This window comes from Enhydra lutris, unplaced genomic scaffold (assembly GCF_002288905.1).
Source record: "Enhydra lutris kenyoni isolate GAN:26980312 unplaced genomic scaffold, ASM228890v2 scaffoldscaffold1, whole genome shotgun sequence".
In the NCBI taxonomy this organism is placed as follows: domain Eukaryota; kingdom Metazoa; phylum Chordata; class Mammalia; order Carnivora; family Mustelidae; genus Enhydra; species Enhydra lutris.
In genome coordinates, this window is record NW_019154085.1 from 8,128,494 (window position 1) to 8,149,569 (window position 21,076).

At 39.4% G+C, this 21,076-nt stretch overlaps 1 protein-coding gene across 1 annotated transcript in view; it reads right to left on the reverse strand.

The window, feature by feature from the left end:
• Positions 1-21,076, reverse strand: part of LOC111156405 (dynein axonemal heavy chain 7) — a 263,890-nt gene that overhangs the window by 2,213 nt on the left and 240,601 nt on the right. The window contains exons 60-64 of the mRNA XM_022517313.1: positions 20,705-20,842; positions 11,313-11,543; positions 7,534-7,686; positions 5,988-6,165; positions 1,906-2,009 (exon numbers count right to left, since the gene is read on the reverse strand). Of these exons, the coding sequence (XP_022373021.1) occupies positions 1,906-2,009; positions 5,988-6,165; positions 7,534-7,686; positions 11,313-11,543; positions 20,705-20,842 (804 nt within the window). The remainder of the gene's footprint in view (positions 1-1,905; positions 2,010-5,987; positions 6,166-7,533; positions 7,687-11,312; positions 11,544-20,704; positions 20,843-21,076) is intronic.

Here is a 21,076-nt window from a genome sequence, read left to right on the forward strand (position 1 = left end):
CTGGGGAGGACTTTTGACTGTTTACATCAACAACCACAAAATCATACATGCTTTCAAAGGGAACCACCACCACTGATAATCATGTCACCATATTAATTTAATACAGGCCAATCAAAAAAATCTAAAAGGATTTTGTCAGTGATTCTAGAGCTTAGATCACCTCCCCATTTTTTAGGTGGCTATTTTAAAGGGGCTAGTACACACATCGTGCTGTTTCAAACCTAGTTGCATTCCTTTATTCCTATAATATACCCACTTTATTTTTAGGATGTCATTAGCCAAGTTCCTAAAATATTAAGCACTGTTAAGCCTAACCAACCTAACCAATCTCAAAAGAATGTGGGGCAGGTTGGTCTCTGAAAATAAGCATAAAGAACAAACTACGGTCATAATGAGGAAATAGTGTTTTGTTTTAAAATCTAATTCGATTCCTTTTTCTCTTATAAAGTGGAATCCTTGAGCGGATGTTGGCTTGACAGCCCACTGTTCAGAGCCCTCTTTCAGGTTTCTCAGGTCTAAATAAATTGTATGAAGGAGTTAATAGTGATGTTAGTGTATGCTTCTCCCACATTATTGCGGAATCCATAAAGCTGTTTTTGGATGTAATTAAATATGAGGACTCAACAACACTTAATGAGTGTATTTCATCTTGGTCAAAACCACATTTTCTTAATGAGAATTTTTCTCACTAAGTGACATATGTATGAGAATCATCCACTTACAAATACCTTTGTATTCATTGTGAACTACCTTAAAAGAGCTTCCAGGTCTATCCCAGTCAACTCTTGAAACTTACCCTGTGACTTTGAATTTGGGTCGCCTGTTTAAAACTCTCTGTCCATACACAGTATCTTAGCATATAGGTCAGGTTTCTGGGAATAGCTCGTCCCTCACTGTACCTGTTAGGATTTTTGCCCGTCTGAGCTGCTCCCAGTGTCCCACAAACAATACATGTAAATGCACAGCCTGTATTTTATCGCACCATTCCAGACAGGCCTTTCCAAGTGTATGAAAATTTGTCTAGTCGTTTTCTCATGATTCAGTAACAGATGGAAACAATATCTTCCATAGCTTAGTTGGCTCATACTGCAGATTGGTTCCTAGCAAACACGTTTTTATGGGGTTGGCTTTCATATAGTTATCTTTTAGTCTCTAAGTATCATTTTTAGGTCAAAGTATATGTAAGAAATATATATGCATATGTGGATGCATGTATATAGTCCTCATTCTTTCTGGATTCTGTATTTGCAAATCTGCTTATCACTAACATTTATTCATCATCCTAGAACCAGTACTCTGTTGTATGATCATTCACAAGCATACTCAGAACCTCAAAAAATGTGAGTCACCAAACAAGTACTTTTCCAGCTGAGGTTGAACCTGGTGACACTCCGTTTTTCTATTTCACCTTGGTAAATAGAAACAAGTCTCATTTTGATAGGTTATTTAATAAGGAGTTTTTTTGCATTTTGTTGTTAGTGATTTCCCTGTTTAAAATGGCCCTAAATGTAGTGCTCAGGTGCTCCCTAGTGTTCCTGAGTGCAAGAAGACTGGGATGGGCCTCAGGAAGAAAATACTGTAAGGTTCATCCAGGCATAAGTTACAGTGCTGTTTTCTCTGAGTTCAATGTTAATAAATCAAAAGTATATATTAAATGTGGCATTTTTAAAGAGACACAAAACAAGTTATGTCTTGATTGGTTAACAAAAATGTGACCAGAGGAGCGTAGAAACTTAACCTTGTGTTTCTCCTAGGAGCTGTGGTTCAGCATTCACTAATTCTGTGCTGGCGGGAACTTAATAAAACATAATTATCATGATGAGAATGTCTGTTTGTGGGGTGTGTGTTTGTGTGTGCGTATAAAATAGTATCCCCCATCCCCATATTAGTATATCAAATACTAACCACAGGCACTGTGTCATAAAGAATTTTGGGATGTGATTCTGCAAGTTTCTTGGTCTTTCTACTCCAGGAAGCTCCATCCAGAAATAATCCATGAATGAAAACCCCTAAATATAAAAGAAGCAGGTTAATACAACTGTTTAAATATGTATATTGATTAAGTTCTGAATCTAAAATTCCTCTGAAGTGCTCTGCAGATGGTATGGTACCAGGTCAGCAGCCCAAGGCTTGTTATAAAGTAAAAGCAGTATTCTGAATGCTTTGTCTTAACATCCAGATTCTAAGAATATCTATACTCTTCCTAGTTAACTCAATAGTAAGATTAGATGTGGAAGATAAAAGAAATTTTAAATTAGTCTATGGGAAATTCTCAGTCTGGGTGAACAGTACCAGATTTATGTTTTTAGTTGGCCAATGGTTGTAATGTGGGAGGCCATGAAGTCTGCAGGAAAAATTCCTAACGTAGGGATTCAGTGGCTTCGAGGCAGCATGTGAAGAAAATACGCTTGTGCACATCTCTAAGATCATGAAAGTTATTTCTCTCTCCCTCATTTAGAATTTATCCTCACTCCCAGATCTCTTCTTAGTCTGTATGAGAGAACACACGGGTGACCTCCTTCCGGAACGTCATTCATAGACTAACCACTGAAGAAGACAAACTAGGAAATCCCTGAAACTCCAATCAGTTCTTTGTCCTTTTGTGTAAAGTTTCACAAATTGAATCTAGGTGTACGTACGTGAAAACGTTCATTGTAATGGTTGCACAGATGTGAAGGGAAGCAATGTGGAACTTAGACCTAGGTCTTAGTTCCTAATTTTCTGTGTGACCTTGAGCAAGTCATTTAACTCTGGGTATATTTGGTCCTCTGAGAACAACTGGAAAACATTCACAAAACAGTAATGCCTACTTTCTGCCTTGTAGAGTCATTACGGTCAAATCAGCTAATACTAGTGAAAGCGCTTTGTAAGGTAGTATATGGAAGTCCGCTTGGGCCATCCCCATCCAATGCGACTTTCTGTAATGAAAGAAATAATCAATATCTGTGCTTTGCAGTGTGGTAGCCATTGGCTATTAAGACCTGAAACATGGCTAGTGTGATTGAGGGACTTTAATTACAGCTTAATTTTAAAAGCCGCATGTGGCTAACCCAGTGACGAATGTTGACTGGGGAGGAAGACTTCCTCCTCTCTCAGTTTCAACTGATGGAAAGAACAGTGGGAGTAAAATACCAGTTTTATTGACTGGCAAAGCACTTGTCCAGTAACTTTTCAACTATTATTCTGGTAAAGCTAAATTGCAAAATGCATCTTAAGCCTGGAACGATGTTGGGGATAGATCTGCCTGAGAGAGAGTTTGGTCAGTAGCCACATCCTACATACTAATCACTCCAGCCCTACCTAAGGCCGACAGGGCAGCCACAGTAATGGATAGGAATAGGAAAATAGAAGACTACAGACAGGTCCAAGAGAGCCATTTAATACCCTGCCCCACTGACTTGTAAGCATAGCCCACTAAATCTCTGGTTTTAACTAGTTAGATGGTCTATTCTCCACTTGGGGAAGAAAGATAATGTCAGAAAAAGTAAACAGTTCATTTCAACACCTAAGAATAGTGGCAATAAGGATAAAATTTCCTCCAACCCAGCAACAATTTTACAGGAAATGTGGTGGAGACATACAAACGCGGTTTTCTTTCTCCTGGTCAGTACAGGCCATAGGGAAGATACAAGATCTGAAAGGATCTGAAAGGATAAATAGATATTGACTGGGTCCTGGTGCAGAGCTGCTCCTACTCTGGGCCACAGCCTCTGCCATCTGGGAGATGTGACTGACATACAGTGTCAGCTGCGGCTTCTTCAGCTCCTCTCCATTTTCTGCCTCCTGCTGTATAATGCCCGTCACTGGGGACTCTGAGTCCCCCATTAGTACTAATAATTCTGATAAGAGGAATCTTAGAAAGTACAGCTAGAATGTGTGATTCCAAATTTACATGGATTTACAGTGGCATTGTGGCCACATCACGAGTCACTTTAAGGGTGACCTTTTTCATTAAGTTCAATTTAATCCTAGGTAAGTAAGGCTGACTTCTTTGTGAGCCCCAGAACCCAGAAACAGGCACACACTAAAGTGTGTATGAAAGATACCAGCTGATGGAATGGTAGAGAGAAACTCTGGGGGAGAAAACACACCGGTTCTTCCCAGGTGTGATCTGGGCTCCTCCAATGAGGGTCCCATGAGAAAGTTGTTCTTTGGGAAAAGCTCATTGCTCCAAATCATTCCATGGAATCTCATTTTCCTTTGGGCAATTAGCTAAGTTGGAAGGAAAAAATAGGAATGACAAAAAGGCTATATTGTGGGTATCTGTGTTTATTGGTGAAAACGTGTGTGTGTGTGTGTGTGTGTGTGTACAAAGCAATAAAATTCACAATTTACTATCTATCAGCAGTAATTCACGAATTACTGTCTATCAGCTATTATAAATCAGACCTTGGCTGATACTTCAACATTCAGTGAAATGGTTCCTTTAATCGATGGCTACGCTTCACTGCATGATCTTAGAGCACTGACTGGTCCTTACTGATCCTGAAGCTGTACTTTATATCTGCCCCACTGTTTTCCAGATAATTTTGGATTTTGATACATTTAGATCTTGAATAAGAACAGTTGTGGGTTAAATTAGTAAGTCACTGTAAAAAGAGATACCAATGACCTTGTACCATGTCTAAGTTCAGTGTATAATGATTGGCAATTCAGTAGTTTTATCTTCAATATTAACTAGTTCATAAACTTCGGGCAATGCGTTGAGTGTGTTTTTTAGCTGAGTTCAAAAAAACTTGTAACTCTGAGGGACATCTATGCTAACTTGCCTTCAATTGAAATGTCATTTTCCCTGCCTTTTATCATAATGATATGAGGAGAATTTAGAAAAAAAAAATCTTGCATCTGAATTAAATACTTTAGAGTCAACCATAGGTTCTTCAAGAAACTTTTCTTGAGAAAGGTGATAATGTTTTCAGACTTGTACTTCCACAAAAATACTCAGCAGGCCTTTAAGGAAGCAGCTAGTGAAGCATAAAAGCCAGATGGCATGGGCTTTGGTCAACTCTGCCTATTGCTGGCCGAGACACCTTGGACAAGTTAGTTAACTCTCCGGAGCCTTTGTTTCCACCTGTGTGTAATGGGGGTGTTCTGGACCCAACAGTGATACAGAGTAACTCCATGCCCTTCCTCTGATTCCTTTTTACCCAACTTTGTTGGAACCAAATTATTTATCCTTCTTAGTATATTGCTTATCTATCTACATTTTGACTTTTATTAGGACAGGGGAACTTAAACATTTTATTGGTCTCTCTAAGAGCATGTGTTACAGTGAGCTGTACAGAGAATGTATTATTTTAAGGCTGATATAATGGAAGGAACAATAAACAACACCTTAGCAGAAGGTTCTTACGTGCCCTTCGGGTATTCAACAATAGGCCCATTCTGAGTGTATTAGGAATAAAAATAAAAGAAAAGAGCAACTGTCCCAGGATTAAGTCCTTGGAAACTCCAGTATTCAGAGGAGGAAAAGCTAGCAAAGAAGCATGTATGTGTCCGGTGAGAGAATCAGGAGAAACCCAGGGAGAAGGATGTCTTTAGGAGAGTGGTTGTCAACGGATGAGAACTATGAGTTTAAGATGAAGACTGAATTCATGGGATTTGCCAATAAGGAGGTCATTACTAACTCTGTTTATTACTAACATCAGTTTATTGGAGAGGATGAGAGGTAGATGGGAACTAGGAAGTGAGAGCCTGGAGAGGGCATGTAAAGACAATTCTTTGAAGAAATTTGCTATAAAAGGGAGAGAGACACGGGACAGTTGCTGAGGGTATGTGGATGTTAAGATGGCTGGAATTCTTTGTTGATTTGTTTTTAAGGTGATAGACTGTAAAAGTATAGTGCATGTTGATAACAATTTCTTTTCCTCAACTACTTGAGAGTAACATACATGATGATTAAAATTCTGACAGTTGAGCAAAGTAAGCAAGAACGTTGTCTGTTCTGTACCTCGATGGAAGCCGACTCACTCTGCCGGCGCACTTACCATCTTCCGGGGCGTGCTTGTACTCCTTGTCCTCCATCACCTCATAGTCAAACCCGAGAAGGTCAATGGGGATGGTGTATTTCCTGGCATAGTTCTGCTGGGCACCAGTCAGGAAGGCTTGCGTGAAGAAGAAGCCGGAGAGCCAGAAGACTGGAGGCGGGCCAACCTCGTACCACTGCTGTGATGACAAAGCACACATGTCATGAGGTTGGAGCCTTTCAACTTTGAATACAACAACAGCTTAATAAAATTCACCCCAGCACTCCCCCTGTTATGCTTTAGGTAGACTCATAAGTGAGCCAACACGTTCAGGGAAAAAACTTGACACTGTCGAGGTTTTAAAAAGCTACTTATTCAGTGTATGTTCTGACTTCCGTTTCATATCCATTGCCTCAGCTGGGATGTCACAATGTGGGTTAATGCAGAAGTGAATGTCTCTGTATGTGCCTAGTGATTCCTCCCAAAAAGCTCCACACAATGATGAATATCTGATATACGTTGTTGCACAATATATCATGTTCTATAGTTGACTAGATCCCTATAACATCTGGTAATATTTTTCCCATTTTTTTCTCTCTCATCATTGCTGTCCAGTAGAATATTCCTTTGGAAGTTTTCCCACCTACTTTACCAAAAATACAATGAAATCCAACATATGGAAACACAGTATTATACAAAGAACTTACTAAAGAAACCATAGTGAGAGCTTAAGATAGTATAAATATCAAAGATACCCAAATAATTCTGTTCATATCATACTTTAAGAAGCTAATTGACTACTGATTTTAAATAGAAAATTATAGAAGTCAAAAGAATTTGAAGAACTTTTCCCTGTTAGAGTCCAAGGTAGAGCCTTCATCGTTCAAGAATAATCTTATTTCTTTAGTGTCAACTCTAGTAATAACAAGAAGGCCTGTGTTATTCAAGGGAAGTTGAGTCATTTTATCCCTGCAGAAATTTTCTCACAAGCAGTTTTGATACATTATGAAAAGTATGTAGGAAATTAATACTTTTAATGAATATAATTAATAACATAGTTAAGCACCAGTATTGCCGGATAATTAGGAGACAGGTTTCTGCACACTCAACATTTCCAAGACAATTCGCCATGGAGATTATTACCATGTTGGGCTGAACCAGCAGTCTACTGACTTCATGATCTGGAAGAATGCTGGACAAGGAAAAGATAACGCTTCTTGCTAGTAGCTCGCCTGGCTTTCTAAGGTGCTCTGCTCTAGGAATCTATTTTGATGCTTAGTATTTAACGTAAAAAATCAACATAGCCAGTTGTTTTCTCTCTTCAAGCATCACTAACTTGAGTGTGTTGTTTACTAAATATGAACACCTGTTCTAAAGAAGCTTTCAGAGATTCTGTTTCCCATATTCGTATTTTGACAGTTCAGTGTAACAGTTACGTACATTATATGCAATACTGAGTACTGGTCATTTCTGCCTGGGATGCACAGAAAAACTAGAGAGTAATGTCACGTTAGGCATCCTGATGAAAATGAAATGAAACCATATATGATAGTTTAGATGAACTCACTTGCAAGAATTTCAGTCTTGAAAGGAAGTCATTCACATAGCTCCCAAGTGGTTTAAGGCTTGGGTATGATTTACCCATCCACATTCCTGGAATTTTGACATTCAGAATGCTGCTAACCACTTCTTCAAGATCTGTAGACATCACCACAAGCCCCTGAAACATTTGGTTAACATGATAATACTGATTTTGGACAATCCTCTCTTAAATACCTTTTTCATAATTATCCTTTGTTTAAACTTGTGATGAAAGGGGCGCCTGGGTGGCTCAGTGGGTTAAAGCCTCTGCCTTTGGCTCGGGTCCTGATCCCAGGGTTCTGGGATCGAGCCCCGCATCGGGCTCTCTGGTTGGTAGGGAGCGTGCTTCCCCTCCTCTCTCTCCTGTCTCTCTGCCTAGTTGTGATCTCTGTCTGTCAAATAAATAAATAAAATCTTTAAACTTGTGATGAAAGCTGAGTCATACAGGAAAAAAGAAAAGATACATTCTTTTGCTGACAGTAAGTCATGGAGTCATTGAACTATTCCTTACAAAATATTGACAATTTTACTTTTAATCAAATTTTTGTGGAAAATTTTCTTACTGGGGTATAATTGACATGTAACATGGTAGAGTTGAACCTTGAACAAATGGATTTGAACTGTATGGGTCCATGTGGATTTTTTTCAATAAATACATTGAAAAAAATTTTTTTTTGAGATTTGTACCTATTTGAAGAAACTCACAGATGAACCAAGTAACCTGGAAATAATGAAAGATTTCAGAGAATGGTATTGTAAGAATACAGTACATTATACATGTTATGTGTTGACTGTTTATGTTATGGACAAGGCTTCCAGTCATCAGTTGGCTATTAGCAGTTAAGCTTTTGAGAGGTCAGGAGTTATATGTGGATTTTTGGCTACAAGGGGGTCAGCAACCCTAACCCCCATGTTGTTAAAGCCTCAACTGTATTAGTTTCATATATACAATATGATGGTTTAGTATTTGGATATATTGCAAAATGGTCACAATAGTCTGGGTAACATCTGTCACCGTACATAGTTACAGTATTATTTCTTGTGATGAGAACTTTTAAGATTCACTCGCAACAACTTTTGAATTTGCAACACAGTATTATTAACTATAGTCATTAGGCTATAATTGCACTCCCATGGCTTTTATTTTATAACTAAAAGTTTGTGCCTTTTGACTTCCTTCAGCCTTTTGCCCACCCTGGAAAAATCTTAATACTTAGCTACTCACTAGCTATTAAATCACAGACTAACTTGGACTTAGTTTATTGCCTTTTTTTTTTTTTTTTGCCTTTAAAAAAATTTTTTTTTATTAACATATAATGTATTGTTTGCCCCAGGGGTACGGGTCTGTGAATCATCAGGCTTACACACTTCACAGCAAGTTCACTGCTCTTTTGAATAGACAACTGTTACATCTCCTGTCTTCTTAAAAGAATAGTGATAAATATAAAATTAGAAAAATTACATGAAATCCTTTGGAAAGTTAAAATAGTCTCAGTTCCACCTATGAAGTCTAACTGATCTTATCCCATTTTGTTAATTATTTAAGTAAACTCTTTGCCCAACATGGGGCTCAAAATCATGACCCTGAGATCAAGAGTTGCATGCTCTACCAACTGAGCCAGCCAGGGGCCCCAGTCTTACTCATTTTGAATCACTGGTGGACATATGTTGAAACTTTGAGGACTTTAAAAATTACTGCCTCCTTGACCTTACAGTTGGGCCAGTTGCCATCATCGTTTCTCTTTTCTCTATAGTTGACAGAATTACCCCTACTAACATACGGAGAAGATTTTAGAGTAAATTTAATATGTTCAACACCCACATTTCCTTTGCCTCCTTTCCCAAACCCACTAAAACAGCAGTAAAAGAATTTATGTTTTAAGGGCATAAGCCTACAAGTGCAGAAAAAAATTAGGGCAAGGCAAGATGGCAACACAGTTTTGGGAGCTAGAAAGCATTTGGACCGTTGGCAGGTGACGTTGAAGTCGGGCGTTGACCGGATCCTGACCAGTAGATGAGAAAGCCAAGCAGCAAGCAGACACACTGGGGAATACCCAAAAGTGTTGGGACTGACGGCCCTGGACCGAATGAGAAGGGCTATTGAAATTGGGTTTCAAAAACAGATTTCTAGGACTTCTCCCACAAATCCGCACAATGCCTACCTTGAATGAAATGTGGAAGGGAAAATAAGAAATCCCTGGGGGATGCCAGGCTTGGCAGGGGGTCAGATTACCATCCTGAGTCAGGAATTACATGAATGAATGTACATTGGATGCTGAGATCCCTGAGGCCTCTCCCCACTTTTCCCCAGAATGCCGGAAGCCAGGCCGTTCTCTTCCAGGAAGGACACAGGAAGAACCAGGTCAAGGAGAAACCAAGGACCCTGAATGCTGCTTAGCCAAACATTCCAGCCAGATGACACCACAACCAGCCCAGGAGACCCCTCTTTCCACAATAGCTCCTATTCAACCACTTTGCTCCTCCTCCAAAGCCACAACAGAAACAAGCTCTGCTGGAACGTCAATAGTAGGATTGCTGGCTGCCTGCACACTTGCTCCCCCACAGTCCTTCCTGCAGGGGTCAGAGTGAACTTTTAAAAATGTAAAACAGATCATTTCACTTCATTGCTTAACATGCTCTGAAGACCTCCCCTTACTTTTGTTTTTTAGAACAAAATTCATGATCTTCAGCATGGCCAACAAGGCCACGATGAGTCTGTGGCTTTTCTCTGTCCTACTGTTTCCCCCATGCTCACTCCACTCCAGCCACAAGAGCCTTTCCTAGTGTTCCCAGACCAGGCCAAGCTTGTTCTTCTCATGGTCTTTGCACTTACCATATCCTCAGTCCGAATGTTCCATGGTTTGCCATTAAGTTCAGACCCCTGCTGAAGGGTCAGCACCTTTCACTTTGTGTCAGTCGTCTGACACAAAATGGGTTTCCCACCCATCACTCTCTATCCTCTCATCCTTTATTTTTTTCTCATGGAACTTAACATTTATCAAAATTATACATTTATTTTAAATTTTTATCTCCCTAATCAAAACTTCAGCTCTATGGGGGCTCCAGGTGCCTCATTTGGTTAAACGTCTGACTCTTGATTTCAGCTCAGGTATGAGACTGAGCCCAGTGTCCAACTCTGCGCTGGGCATAGAGCCTGCTTGGGATTCTCTCCCTCTCCTTTGGTCCCTCCCCACTGTTCTCGCTCTCCCAAAAATATATGTGCTGCCGAAGTGAGCACTCTCTCTCAAAAATAAAATAAAGATTGGTTGTTTATATTTTTTAAAGGGTGGGGATACACCTGGGTGGCACAGTTGGTTAAATGTTCGACACTTTGTTTCAGCTCAGGTCATGATCTCAGGGGCGTGAGGTCAGGCCCCTGACTCAGGCTCAGCATGGAGTCTGCTCAGTTTCTCTCCCCTTCTCCCTCTGTTCCTCCCCCCACTCTTTTCTCTCTCTTTCAAGTAAATAAACCTTTAAAACTTAAGCTCTGTGAAAGCAAGGCTTGGTCTTTCTTACTCCTTTGTGTTTTCTTAGCATGTATCCTATCTAGCAAACTATGCCATCTAACACACTCCATAATTCCTTACCCACTTACGAACTATCATTCCCAGAATCCTACATGGTCTTCAAGGGCAGGGATTTTGCTTCTCTCCCCAGAATGCAGAACGAACAGTGTTTCCACACAGTCTCTCCCCCAGTAAATATTTGCTGAGTAAAATGAATGATAAGTTATTGCAAGGATTTTTCTTGTATATATTTCCTTACCTTGATTGCTTTTTGAATATCAATGCATGAGTCCCTTATGGTCTGCAACAATTTATTGAACCGTCCCATCTCTTGGACAAGCACAGTGTTCATGCTCTGAGTATATGTTGTTGGGTACCTCCTCATTGCGGCCTCAACATCAAAGTTGTGGGGAAGTTTGCCCAAGATGTCACCAGCAACCTCATCTACGACTTCATCTGAGGATTTTGCACCAGCGTCTGCTGAACGAGACTGTAAAGAATGCAAGCGAAACACGAGAACTCCTCATTAAGTTGTAGGAATTGCTGAATAGGAAAACTCCTAAGGTAAATTTTGTGCGAATGAGTACTATTCTGCTATTTTACCAATGATTCTTCTCTGCACAAGACTGACTGAAGTGGTAAAAACAGGCACGGGTTGGGGATTCAGGAGAAAACCATTGTTAGGGAGGAAGGAAGAGGGCATGGACAGTTGTTCACGGGCAAAAGAGGGTCTAGAGCAAGAAAATGAGCCACACACTGGGCTACCTAGGTAGAGGGGGAGTGGATGGTATGGAGAGAGGGAGAAAAAGCATTTATGTTGGTGGGGTGATTCAGAAATGATGAACTTTAACAGCCAGGAGAAGGGAATTTGATCTTGCCTTGAGAAGCTTGCCACAAAATATATTTGCCAATAACTCTGGTGCCTACTGGTTGCCAAAAGCAGAGATATAGTTTTGTCCTTGAACCAGAAGGGCAAAGAAAATTAGCTCGTCTCCTCAAAGCAGTTGCAAGAGTTATGGAGAAAGGCAGACTTTAGTGATCCACACTGAAACAAAGGAAGGGGAACTTCATTTCAATTTTTATTTTTTATGTTTATAGTGGCAGGGTGTGAATGAATCTATATTTTTTTGGAAAACTGTTTAAATCCTCACAATAAATGAATGCATGTACGTACTTGCACATGCACGTTGAGAGAAAACAAGCACAATTAGAATATAAATGAATATATGTCATATTTTTCAAGCCCTAGGAAATTGTGTTTAGTCTTATTTCAGATTTTGTATTTCCTGGTTTCTTTACTGGTGCTTAGGCAGAAACACAAGAGCTCTGCCAAAGTAACATTCCCAAGACCAATATTTCTTGTTCTAATTTTTTTCCTGTTCTGTTTTTTTAAGATATTTTAAGTACATAATGTAAAAGTTTTGTCATTGTTAACTTGCTCTCCAAACTCTGCTGTTCTGGTCTCTCTGCCACTGAGTTGTGGTAAACCCAACGTAGAAGCAATGAACTCCTGCCTACCCATTAGCATAATTGTACTTGCCAATCTGAGGGTGAGGATATTGAAAGAGGCTGTTTAATTACATACTGAGAAGATACCCCAAGTGTATTTAGACTTATCGGTTTGGTTCTGAGTCATTTTCTGTTGGAATGAACCTACTGTTGTATGTGTTCTGTAATGTGGCACACCCCATCAACCTTAAATAAAGCCAAAAGCTACCCTAAATGTCCTGTTGTCACTCCCCAGTGTATCACATGTGTCTAGTACTCCTGGACATCTACTTACTCATGTTTGTGCATATACTTTTGTACTCAGGAAAGAACTGATTTTAGTGGAATTAATGTATGTAAATATGGATGTAAAAAATAGTCTTTTTTCTTTCTCCCTTATGGGAAAATGTCATCTGACAGTAGACCAGAGTGAGGAGTACCATGGACTCTTCCATCAAGGACTGCACACCATTTTATCCTCCTAATACGGTTCTTTTAGCTCCCCCCACCACGCGCCATCGTCTCTTATAATCTGCCCTGCTCGCTCGTAGCCCATCTTTAGAATCCAGAAAAAGTTTAGCATTATGGTTCAGAACGCAGATTCTGGAGCCAAACTACTGGGAGTCAGACTGCTTTGAGTCCTGGCTTGAATTTGTGCCTTAAGCAAGCTACTTAATCATTCTGTATCTGTTTTCTAGCTGTAAAGTGGGAATTATTAGCCCTTACCTCAGAGGACTGCCGTATGCATCGCACTGTCATACATGAAGCACTTGGAACAGTGTCAGCATACAGTCAGTACTATGTCAGTGTTAGCTATTATCATCATTACTCTGAGATTCCATAAAAGTAAAAACATCCCTAGAAGTCAGCTCATGGGATAATTCACTGGACCAAATAAGCATTCTTACCCAAATTTTACTCAGTCACTAAGGGAACTCTTACCATTTGGACTAATCTGCTTTCAAAAATGAAAGAAACCAACAACTGACCATTTCTGCTAAAGGGAGAGTACAAGAGAAAATCTCTTAGTAGAAGAGCAAGATTAAATATTCTTTATTCAAATACACTGACTCGTGCCTATGGCATGCTGAGTTCTAATGCCTTAAATTTCTCTCTGACATGCGATTATATTTATGCTCTCATAAGTGGAGCTGCATGTCTAGAAAGTGTCAATGATATCTTTCTCCTCAACCCTTTTGTACATCCTTTACTTACTGTTGCAAGTCTTTAAATATGATGTAATCTGATAAAATACTGATGTGAAAGAAACTTTCTATGTAAACTATGTTAAATGTTCTGGAACATTTGAAGAAGATAAGTCACTTTATCAATTGTTGTTGAATTAGTAAGAGACTAGAAAACAGGCAAAATTTTAGACTGGATTCTGGCATCAAACCTATTCCCACGTATTACCAAACCCCACCCTGCTGCACCCAGCAGGGACATCCTCCCCCGGGCAGGTGTGACTGTAAGCCCAGGGCAGGCGTCTCTCCCAGCAGACCCACACAGGCCCCCTGCGCGCACCAAGGCCACTGACCACGCACGGCTCCAAAGCGTCAGCTTCAATGCTGGTGGAAAGAGATTTTATTTGCTTATTTATTTAAGAGAGAGAGGGGGACAAAAGAAAGTGTCCATAGTGCACAAGAGGGGATGAAACAGAAGGAAAGGGAAAGGGAAGAGGAAGGAATCTCAGGGAGACTCTGCACTGAGCATGGGCCCAGCTCGGGGCTCAACCTCACGAACGTGAAGTCATGACCAGGCCCGAAACCAAGAGTCAGACACTTAACTGACGGAGCCGCCCAGGAGCCGCTCTCCTTGGAAATAGGAACAGGCTTTCTTGCTCCTTCCCCCACTCCCTTTGGAATCAGGCTTAGAGGTTATTGTTTGTTTGTTTGTTTTTTCATTGCTTTTTTTTTTTCTTTCTTTGGATCAGGCTTCCTTCCTTTCTTCTTCTTTGGAAAACTATCTTATAGTTTTTTGTTTGTTTCTTTGGCGGTTTTTCTTGGCCCCTTTTCCTTTTTTTAGATCAGGCTTTTTTTTTTTTTTTCTTTTTTAATCAGGCTTATTTTAACAAATCAAAGCACACCTAGTTAAAGGCCTAAACACTCCCTATTGCAAGAACCGAGGAACTCTGCAGAGGACTGACCTGTGGGAAAAGCAGCGCAACGGCGAGAGCAGCGCACACAGCACACACCGGAGACGCCTGCGGGAGTGCCAGGCCCTGGACAGTGTGCGACTCCTTCCTAGTCTTACTCTCAGTCAGTAAGTAATTAATAACAAAAATAACAAGTGTTCAAGTACCCGAAGAGAGAAACCCAGATGTAATGACAAGATGGGGGAATTCTCCGCTAAAGAAAGACCAAGAAGAAATCACAGCCAGGGATTTACTCAAAACAGACACCAGCAATAGGTCTGAGAGAAGTTAGAACAGCAGTCGTAAGAACTCTGGCTGGACTCGAAAGAAGCACAGAAAACACCAGAGAAACCCTGGCTATGGAGATAAAAGACCTGAAAACTAGTCAGGCCAAAATGAAAAAATGCTACGACTGAGATGCAAACCTGACTGTATGTAATCACAGTGAGGATGGAAGAAGCAGAGGAACAAACAGGTGATACAGAAGATGAAATTATGGAAAATAATGAAGCTGAGAAGAAAAGGGAAAGAAAACTATTAGATCATGAATATAGATTTAGGGGACTTGGCAATTACATAAAGCACAACAAGAGCCATATTATAGGAGCCCCTGAAGGAAAAGAGTGGGAAAAGGGGGCAAAAGGTTTATTTGAATAAATTATGGCTGAGAACTTCCCTAATCTGGGGAAAGAAACAGGCACTACAGTCCAAGAGGCACAGAGAACTCCCCTCAAAATCAACAAAAACAGATCAATACTGAGACATATCATAGGGAAACTTGCAAAATTCAAAGATAAAGAGAGAATTCTGAAAGTAGCGGGAAAAAATCTTCCTTAATCTACAAAAGAAGATATATAAGGTCAGCAGCAGACTTGTCCACAGTAAGCTGGCAGGCCAGAAGGGAGCAGGATGAAATAGTCAATGTGCTAAGGGGAAAAATATGCAGCCCAGTATACTTCACCCAGCAAGGCTGTCATTCAGAATAGAAGGAAAGATAAAGAATTTCCCAGATAAGCAAAAACCAAAGGAGTTTGTGAACACTAAACCAGCCCTGCAAGAAATATTAAAGGGCACCCTTTTAGTGGGAAAGAGAGACCAAAAAGAAACAAAGACTAGAAAGGAAACAGAGACAATCTAAAGGAAGAGCAACTTTACAGGTACAATGGCAACTTTACAGCTTTAAATGGCACTAAATCATATCTATCAATAATTACTCTGAATGTAAATGGATTAAATGCTCCAATCAAAAGACATAGGGTATAAGAATGATTAAAAAAATAAGACCCATGACATGCTGCTTACGAAAGACTCATTTTAGACCCAGACACCTGCAGATTGAAAGTGAGGGGATGGAGAACATTTTATCATGCTAAAGGTCAGAAGAAAGCTGGAGTAGCCATGCTTATATCAGACAAACTAACTTTTAAACCAAAGTCTGTAAGAAGAGATGAAGAATAGCACTATATCATAATAAAGGGGTCTACCCAACCAGAAAATCAAGCAATTATAAATATTTATTCTTCCATCTTAGGATCACCCAAATATCTAAATCAATTAATAACAAACATAAAGAAACTCACTGATAATACTATAATAATAGGGAACTTTAACACCTATTATTATAGCAATAAACAGATCATCTAAGCAGAGGATCAATAATGAAACAAGGGCTTTTAATAACACACTGGACCAGATGGACTTCATAGATATCACCAGAACATTTCATCCTAAAGTGGCAGAATACACATTCTTTTTGAGTGAACATGGAATATTCTCCAGAATAGATCACACACCAGGTCACAAATCAGGCCTCAACCAGTGCAGAAAGATTGAGATCACACCACACCTATTTTCAGACCACAGCATTATGAAACTTGAAGCCAACCACAAGAAAAAATTTGGATTGACTACAAATACATGGAGGTTAAAGAACATCCTACTAAAGGATGAATAGGTTAATCAGGAAATTAAAGAAGAAATAAAAAATTCATGGAAGCAAATGAAAATGAAAACACAGTAGTCCAGAAACATCTGGGATGCAGCAAAGCAGTCAAGGAGGGAAGTATATAGCAATGCAATCCTACCTCAAGAAGCAAGAAAAATCTCAAATACACAATCTAACCTTACACCTAAAGGAGCTAGAAAAAGAATAGCAAATAAAGCCTAAAATCAGCAGAAAAATGGGAATGATAAAAGATTAGAGCAGAAATAAAGGATATAGAAATTAAAAAAAGAACAGCAGAACAGATCAACAAAACTAGGAGCTGGTTCTTTGAAAGAATTGACAAAATTGATAACCTGGCCAGATTTATCAAAAAGAAAAAAGAAAGAACCCAAATAAATAATCACTAAAGAGAGGGAAAGATCACAACCAACACTGCAGAAACACAAACAATTATCACAGTATATTATGAGCAATTATATGACAATGAATTGGGCCATCTGGAAGAAATAAATAAATTCCTATAAAAATATAAACTACCAAAACTGAAGCAGAAACAGAAAATTTCAACAAACCAATGACCATCGAAGAAATTGAACTAGTAATCGAATATCTCCCAAGAAACAGGAGTCCATGGTAGATGGCTTCCCAGGGGAATTCTACCAAACATTTAAAGAAGAGTTAACACTTAATCTTCTCAAACTGTTCCAAAAAATAGAAATGGAAGGAAAACCTCTAAACTCATTCTATGAGGCCAGAATTATCTTGACTCCAAAACCAGACGGAGGACCCTACTAAAAAGGAGAATTAGAGGGCCCCCTGGGTGGCTCAGTCAGTTAAACATCTGACATTTGATTTGGTCTCAAGTCATGATCTCAGGGTTGTGAGATCAAGCTGTGTGTCAGTCTCTGTACTCAGCATGGAGTCTGCTTGAGAGTTTTTCCTTCTACTGCTCCCACCCCGTTTCCTCTCTCTTTTTCTTTCTGTAAAAGAAATAAAACTTTTTAAAAAAGGGAAAATTTCAGACCAATATCCCTGAAAAACATCGATGCAAAAATTCCCAACAAGATACTAGCAAATTGAATCCAACAGATGTTAAAAGAATTGTTCACCACAATCAAGTGGGATTTTTTTCCTGGGCTGCAGCGGTGGCTCAATATTCACAAATTAATCAACATGATACACCACATTTATAAAAGAAAGGATAAGAACCATATAATTCTCTCAACAGATGCAGAAAAAACATTTGACAATATATAGTACCTTTCTTGAAAAAAACCTCAAGAAAGTAGGGATAGAAGGAATAAAGCTCAACATCATAAAGGCCATATATAAAAGACCCATAGTTGGGGCACCTGGATGGCTTAGTGGGTTAAAGCCTCTGCCTTTGGCTCAGGTCATGGTCTCAGGGTTCTGGGATCTGGCCCCACACCGGGCTCTCTGCTTAGCGGGGAGTCTTCTTCCCTTTCTCTCTCTGTCTGCCTCTCTGCCTACTTGTGATCTCTCTCTGTCAAAATAAATAAATAAAATTAAAAAAAAAAAAGACCCATAGTTAATATCATCCTCAATGGGGAAAAACTGAGACCTTTTCTCCTAAGGTCAGGAACTTGACAGGGATGCCCACTATCACCACTGTTGTTTAACATAGTACTGGACATCTTAGCCTCAGCAATCAGGCAGCAAAAAGAAATTTAAAACATCAGCAAGGAAGAAGCCAAACTTTCACTATTTGCACATGACATGATACTCTATGTAGAAAACCCAAAAGACTCCACCAAAACATTGCTAGAAATAATACATGAATTCAGCGAAGTTGTAGGATATAAAATCAACATACAGAAATACGTTGCATTTCTCTACAACAATAATGAAGAAGCAGAAAGAGAAATCAAGGTATCGATCCCATTTACAATTGCACCAAAAACCATAAGATACCTAGAAATAAACCTGACTAAAACAGTAAAAGATCTATACTCTGAAAACTATAGAACGCTTATGAAAGAAATTGAAGATGACATAAAGAAATGGAAAAACATCCCATGCTCATGGATTGGAAGAACAAATATTGTTAGAATGTCTATACTACCCAAAGAATTTACACATTCAATGCAATCCCTATCAAAATACCACCAGCTTTACAGAGCTAGAACAAACAATCCAAAAATTTGTATGGAACCAGAAAGTCCCCAGATAGCCAGAGGAATGCTGAAAAAATAAACAAACAAACAAACAAAAAAACCAACAAACCCAAAGATGGTGGCATCACAATTCCGTCCTTCAAGCTCTATTACCAAGCTGTAATCATCAAGACAGTATGGTACTGGCACAAAAACAGGCATGTGGATCAACGGAACAGAAAATAATCCAGAAGTGGACCTGCAGCTATATGGCCAATTAATCTTTGACAAAGCAGGAAAGAATATCCAGTGGAAAAAAGACAATTTTTCAACAAATGGTTATGGGGAAACATGGTGGTTATGGGGAAACATGGACAATGACAGACATAAGAAGGAAACTGGGCTACTTTTTTACACCATATGCAAAAATAAATTCAAAATGGATGAAAGACCCAAATGTGAGACAGGAAATATCAAAATCCTAAAGAACACAGGCAGCAACCTCTTTGACCTTGGCCATAGCAACTTCTTACTAGACAGGTTACCTGAGGCAAGGGAAACAAAACCAAAAATGAACTACTGGGACTTCATCAAGATAAAAAGCTTCTGCACAGTGAAGGAAACAATAAGCAAAAGTAAAAGACAGCCTACAGAATGGGAGAAGATATTTGCAAATGACATATCTGATAAAGAGTATGATCCAAAATCTATAAAGAACTTATCAAACTCAATACCCAAAAAACAATAATCCACTTAAGAAATGGGCAGAAGACATCAATAGACATTTTGCCAAAGAAGACATCCAGATGGCTAAATAGACACATGAAAAGTTGCTAAATATCACTCATCATTGGGGAAATACAAATCAAAACGACAATGAGATACCACCTTACACCAGTCAGAATGACTAAAATGAACAACTCAGGAAAAAACAAATGTTGGTGAGGATGTGGAGAAAAGGAACAACTCTTGCACTACTGGTGGGAAGGGAAGCTGGTGCAGCCACTCTGGGAAAGAGTATGGAGGTTCCTCAAAAAGTTAAAAATAGAGCTACCCTATGACCCAGCAATTTCACTAAGAGGTATCTACCTAAAGTATAGAAAAGTACAGATTTGAAGAGAGCACAGGCACCCTGATGTTTATAGCAGCACGATCGACAACAGCAAACTATGGAAAGAACCCAAGTACCCATTAAGCGATGCATAGATAAAGGAGATGTGGTGTGTTTATACATATATGCACACATCTACATACACACGCACACAGGAATATTCCTCAACCATCAAAAAGAATGAAATCTTGCCATTTGCCATGTCGTAGATGGAGCTATAGGGTACTATGCTAAGTGAAATAAGTCGGTCAGAGAAAGACAAATGCCATATGATTTTGCTCCTATGTGGCGTTTATGAAACAATATGGGTGAACTTAGGGAAGGAAAAATAAAATAAGATTAAAACAGACAGGGAGGCAACCCATAAGAAACTCTTAACCATAGAGAACGAACGAAGGGTTGTTGGAGGGCGGTGGGTGGGGGATGGGCTAGATGAGTGATGGGTATTAAGGAGGGCACTTGTGACAAGCACTGGGTGTTACGTTTAAGTGATGAATCACTAAACTCTACTCCTAAAACCAATACTACACTATACGTTACCTAACCTGAATTGAAATAAAAACTTGGAAGAAAAAGAAAATACAATGCACTTGAACATGGTTTCTGTAAGAAAGGCGAAATGGAACTCCTAGCAGCTGAATGATACTCAACGATTCTTTCCAAATCAAAAGGCTGATGAGGAAAAAGAAAGAGCCAACCCAAACCATATGCTCATATACTTCATGTTTAAATTCATATTTAAGGTACATAGGAATTTTCATCTTTTCCTTAAAATGGTTCTCCACTGGAACAGATGGCCCACGCTGCTCGGGCAGACTCCCTTCCAGCCGCAGAAGCTCGTTCCTACTCGAGCGCATACCTGGGTGAGGAGAATGTTATCAAACAGCAGTTGAGTTTCTGACTGATCTTTAGTGATATCGGCGTTGGCGTTCATCCCAAAGATTTCTGGTGCAGGGTTCAGCGGCAGAGTCTTCGTGTATTCAATGTAGCTCTTGTGCTGCAAAGATGAAGAACAAAGAGTCAGGAGGTTAGAAATCAATTATCCTGTAGAACTTTCTCTCTGAGAAGAGAAAATTTCCAGTACTCAAGTTATTGAGTGGATGAGCCTGTGGAACTGGACACCAAATGCTTTCATTTTCTTTCAACCTGGTCCAAAGTTAAAAAAAAAAAAAAAAAAGGAAACATTTAGGAAGAAAAAAAAATGTTCCATTCAATTGGAATAGATTTTAAA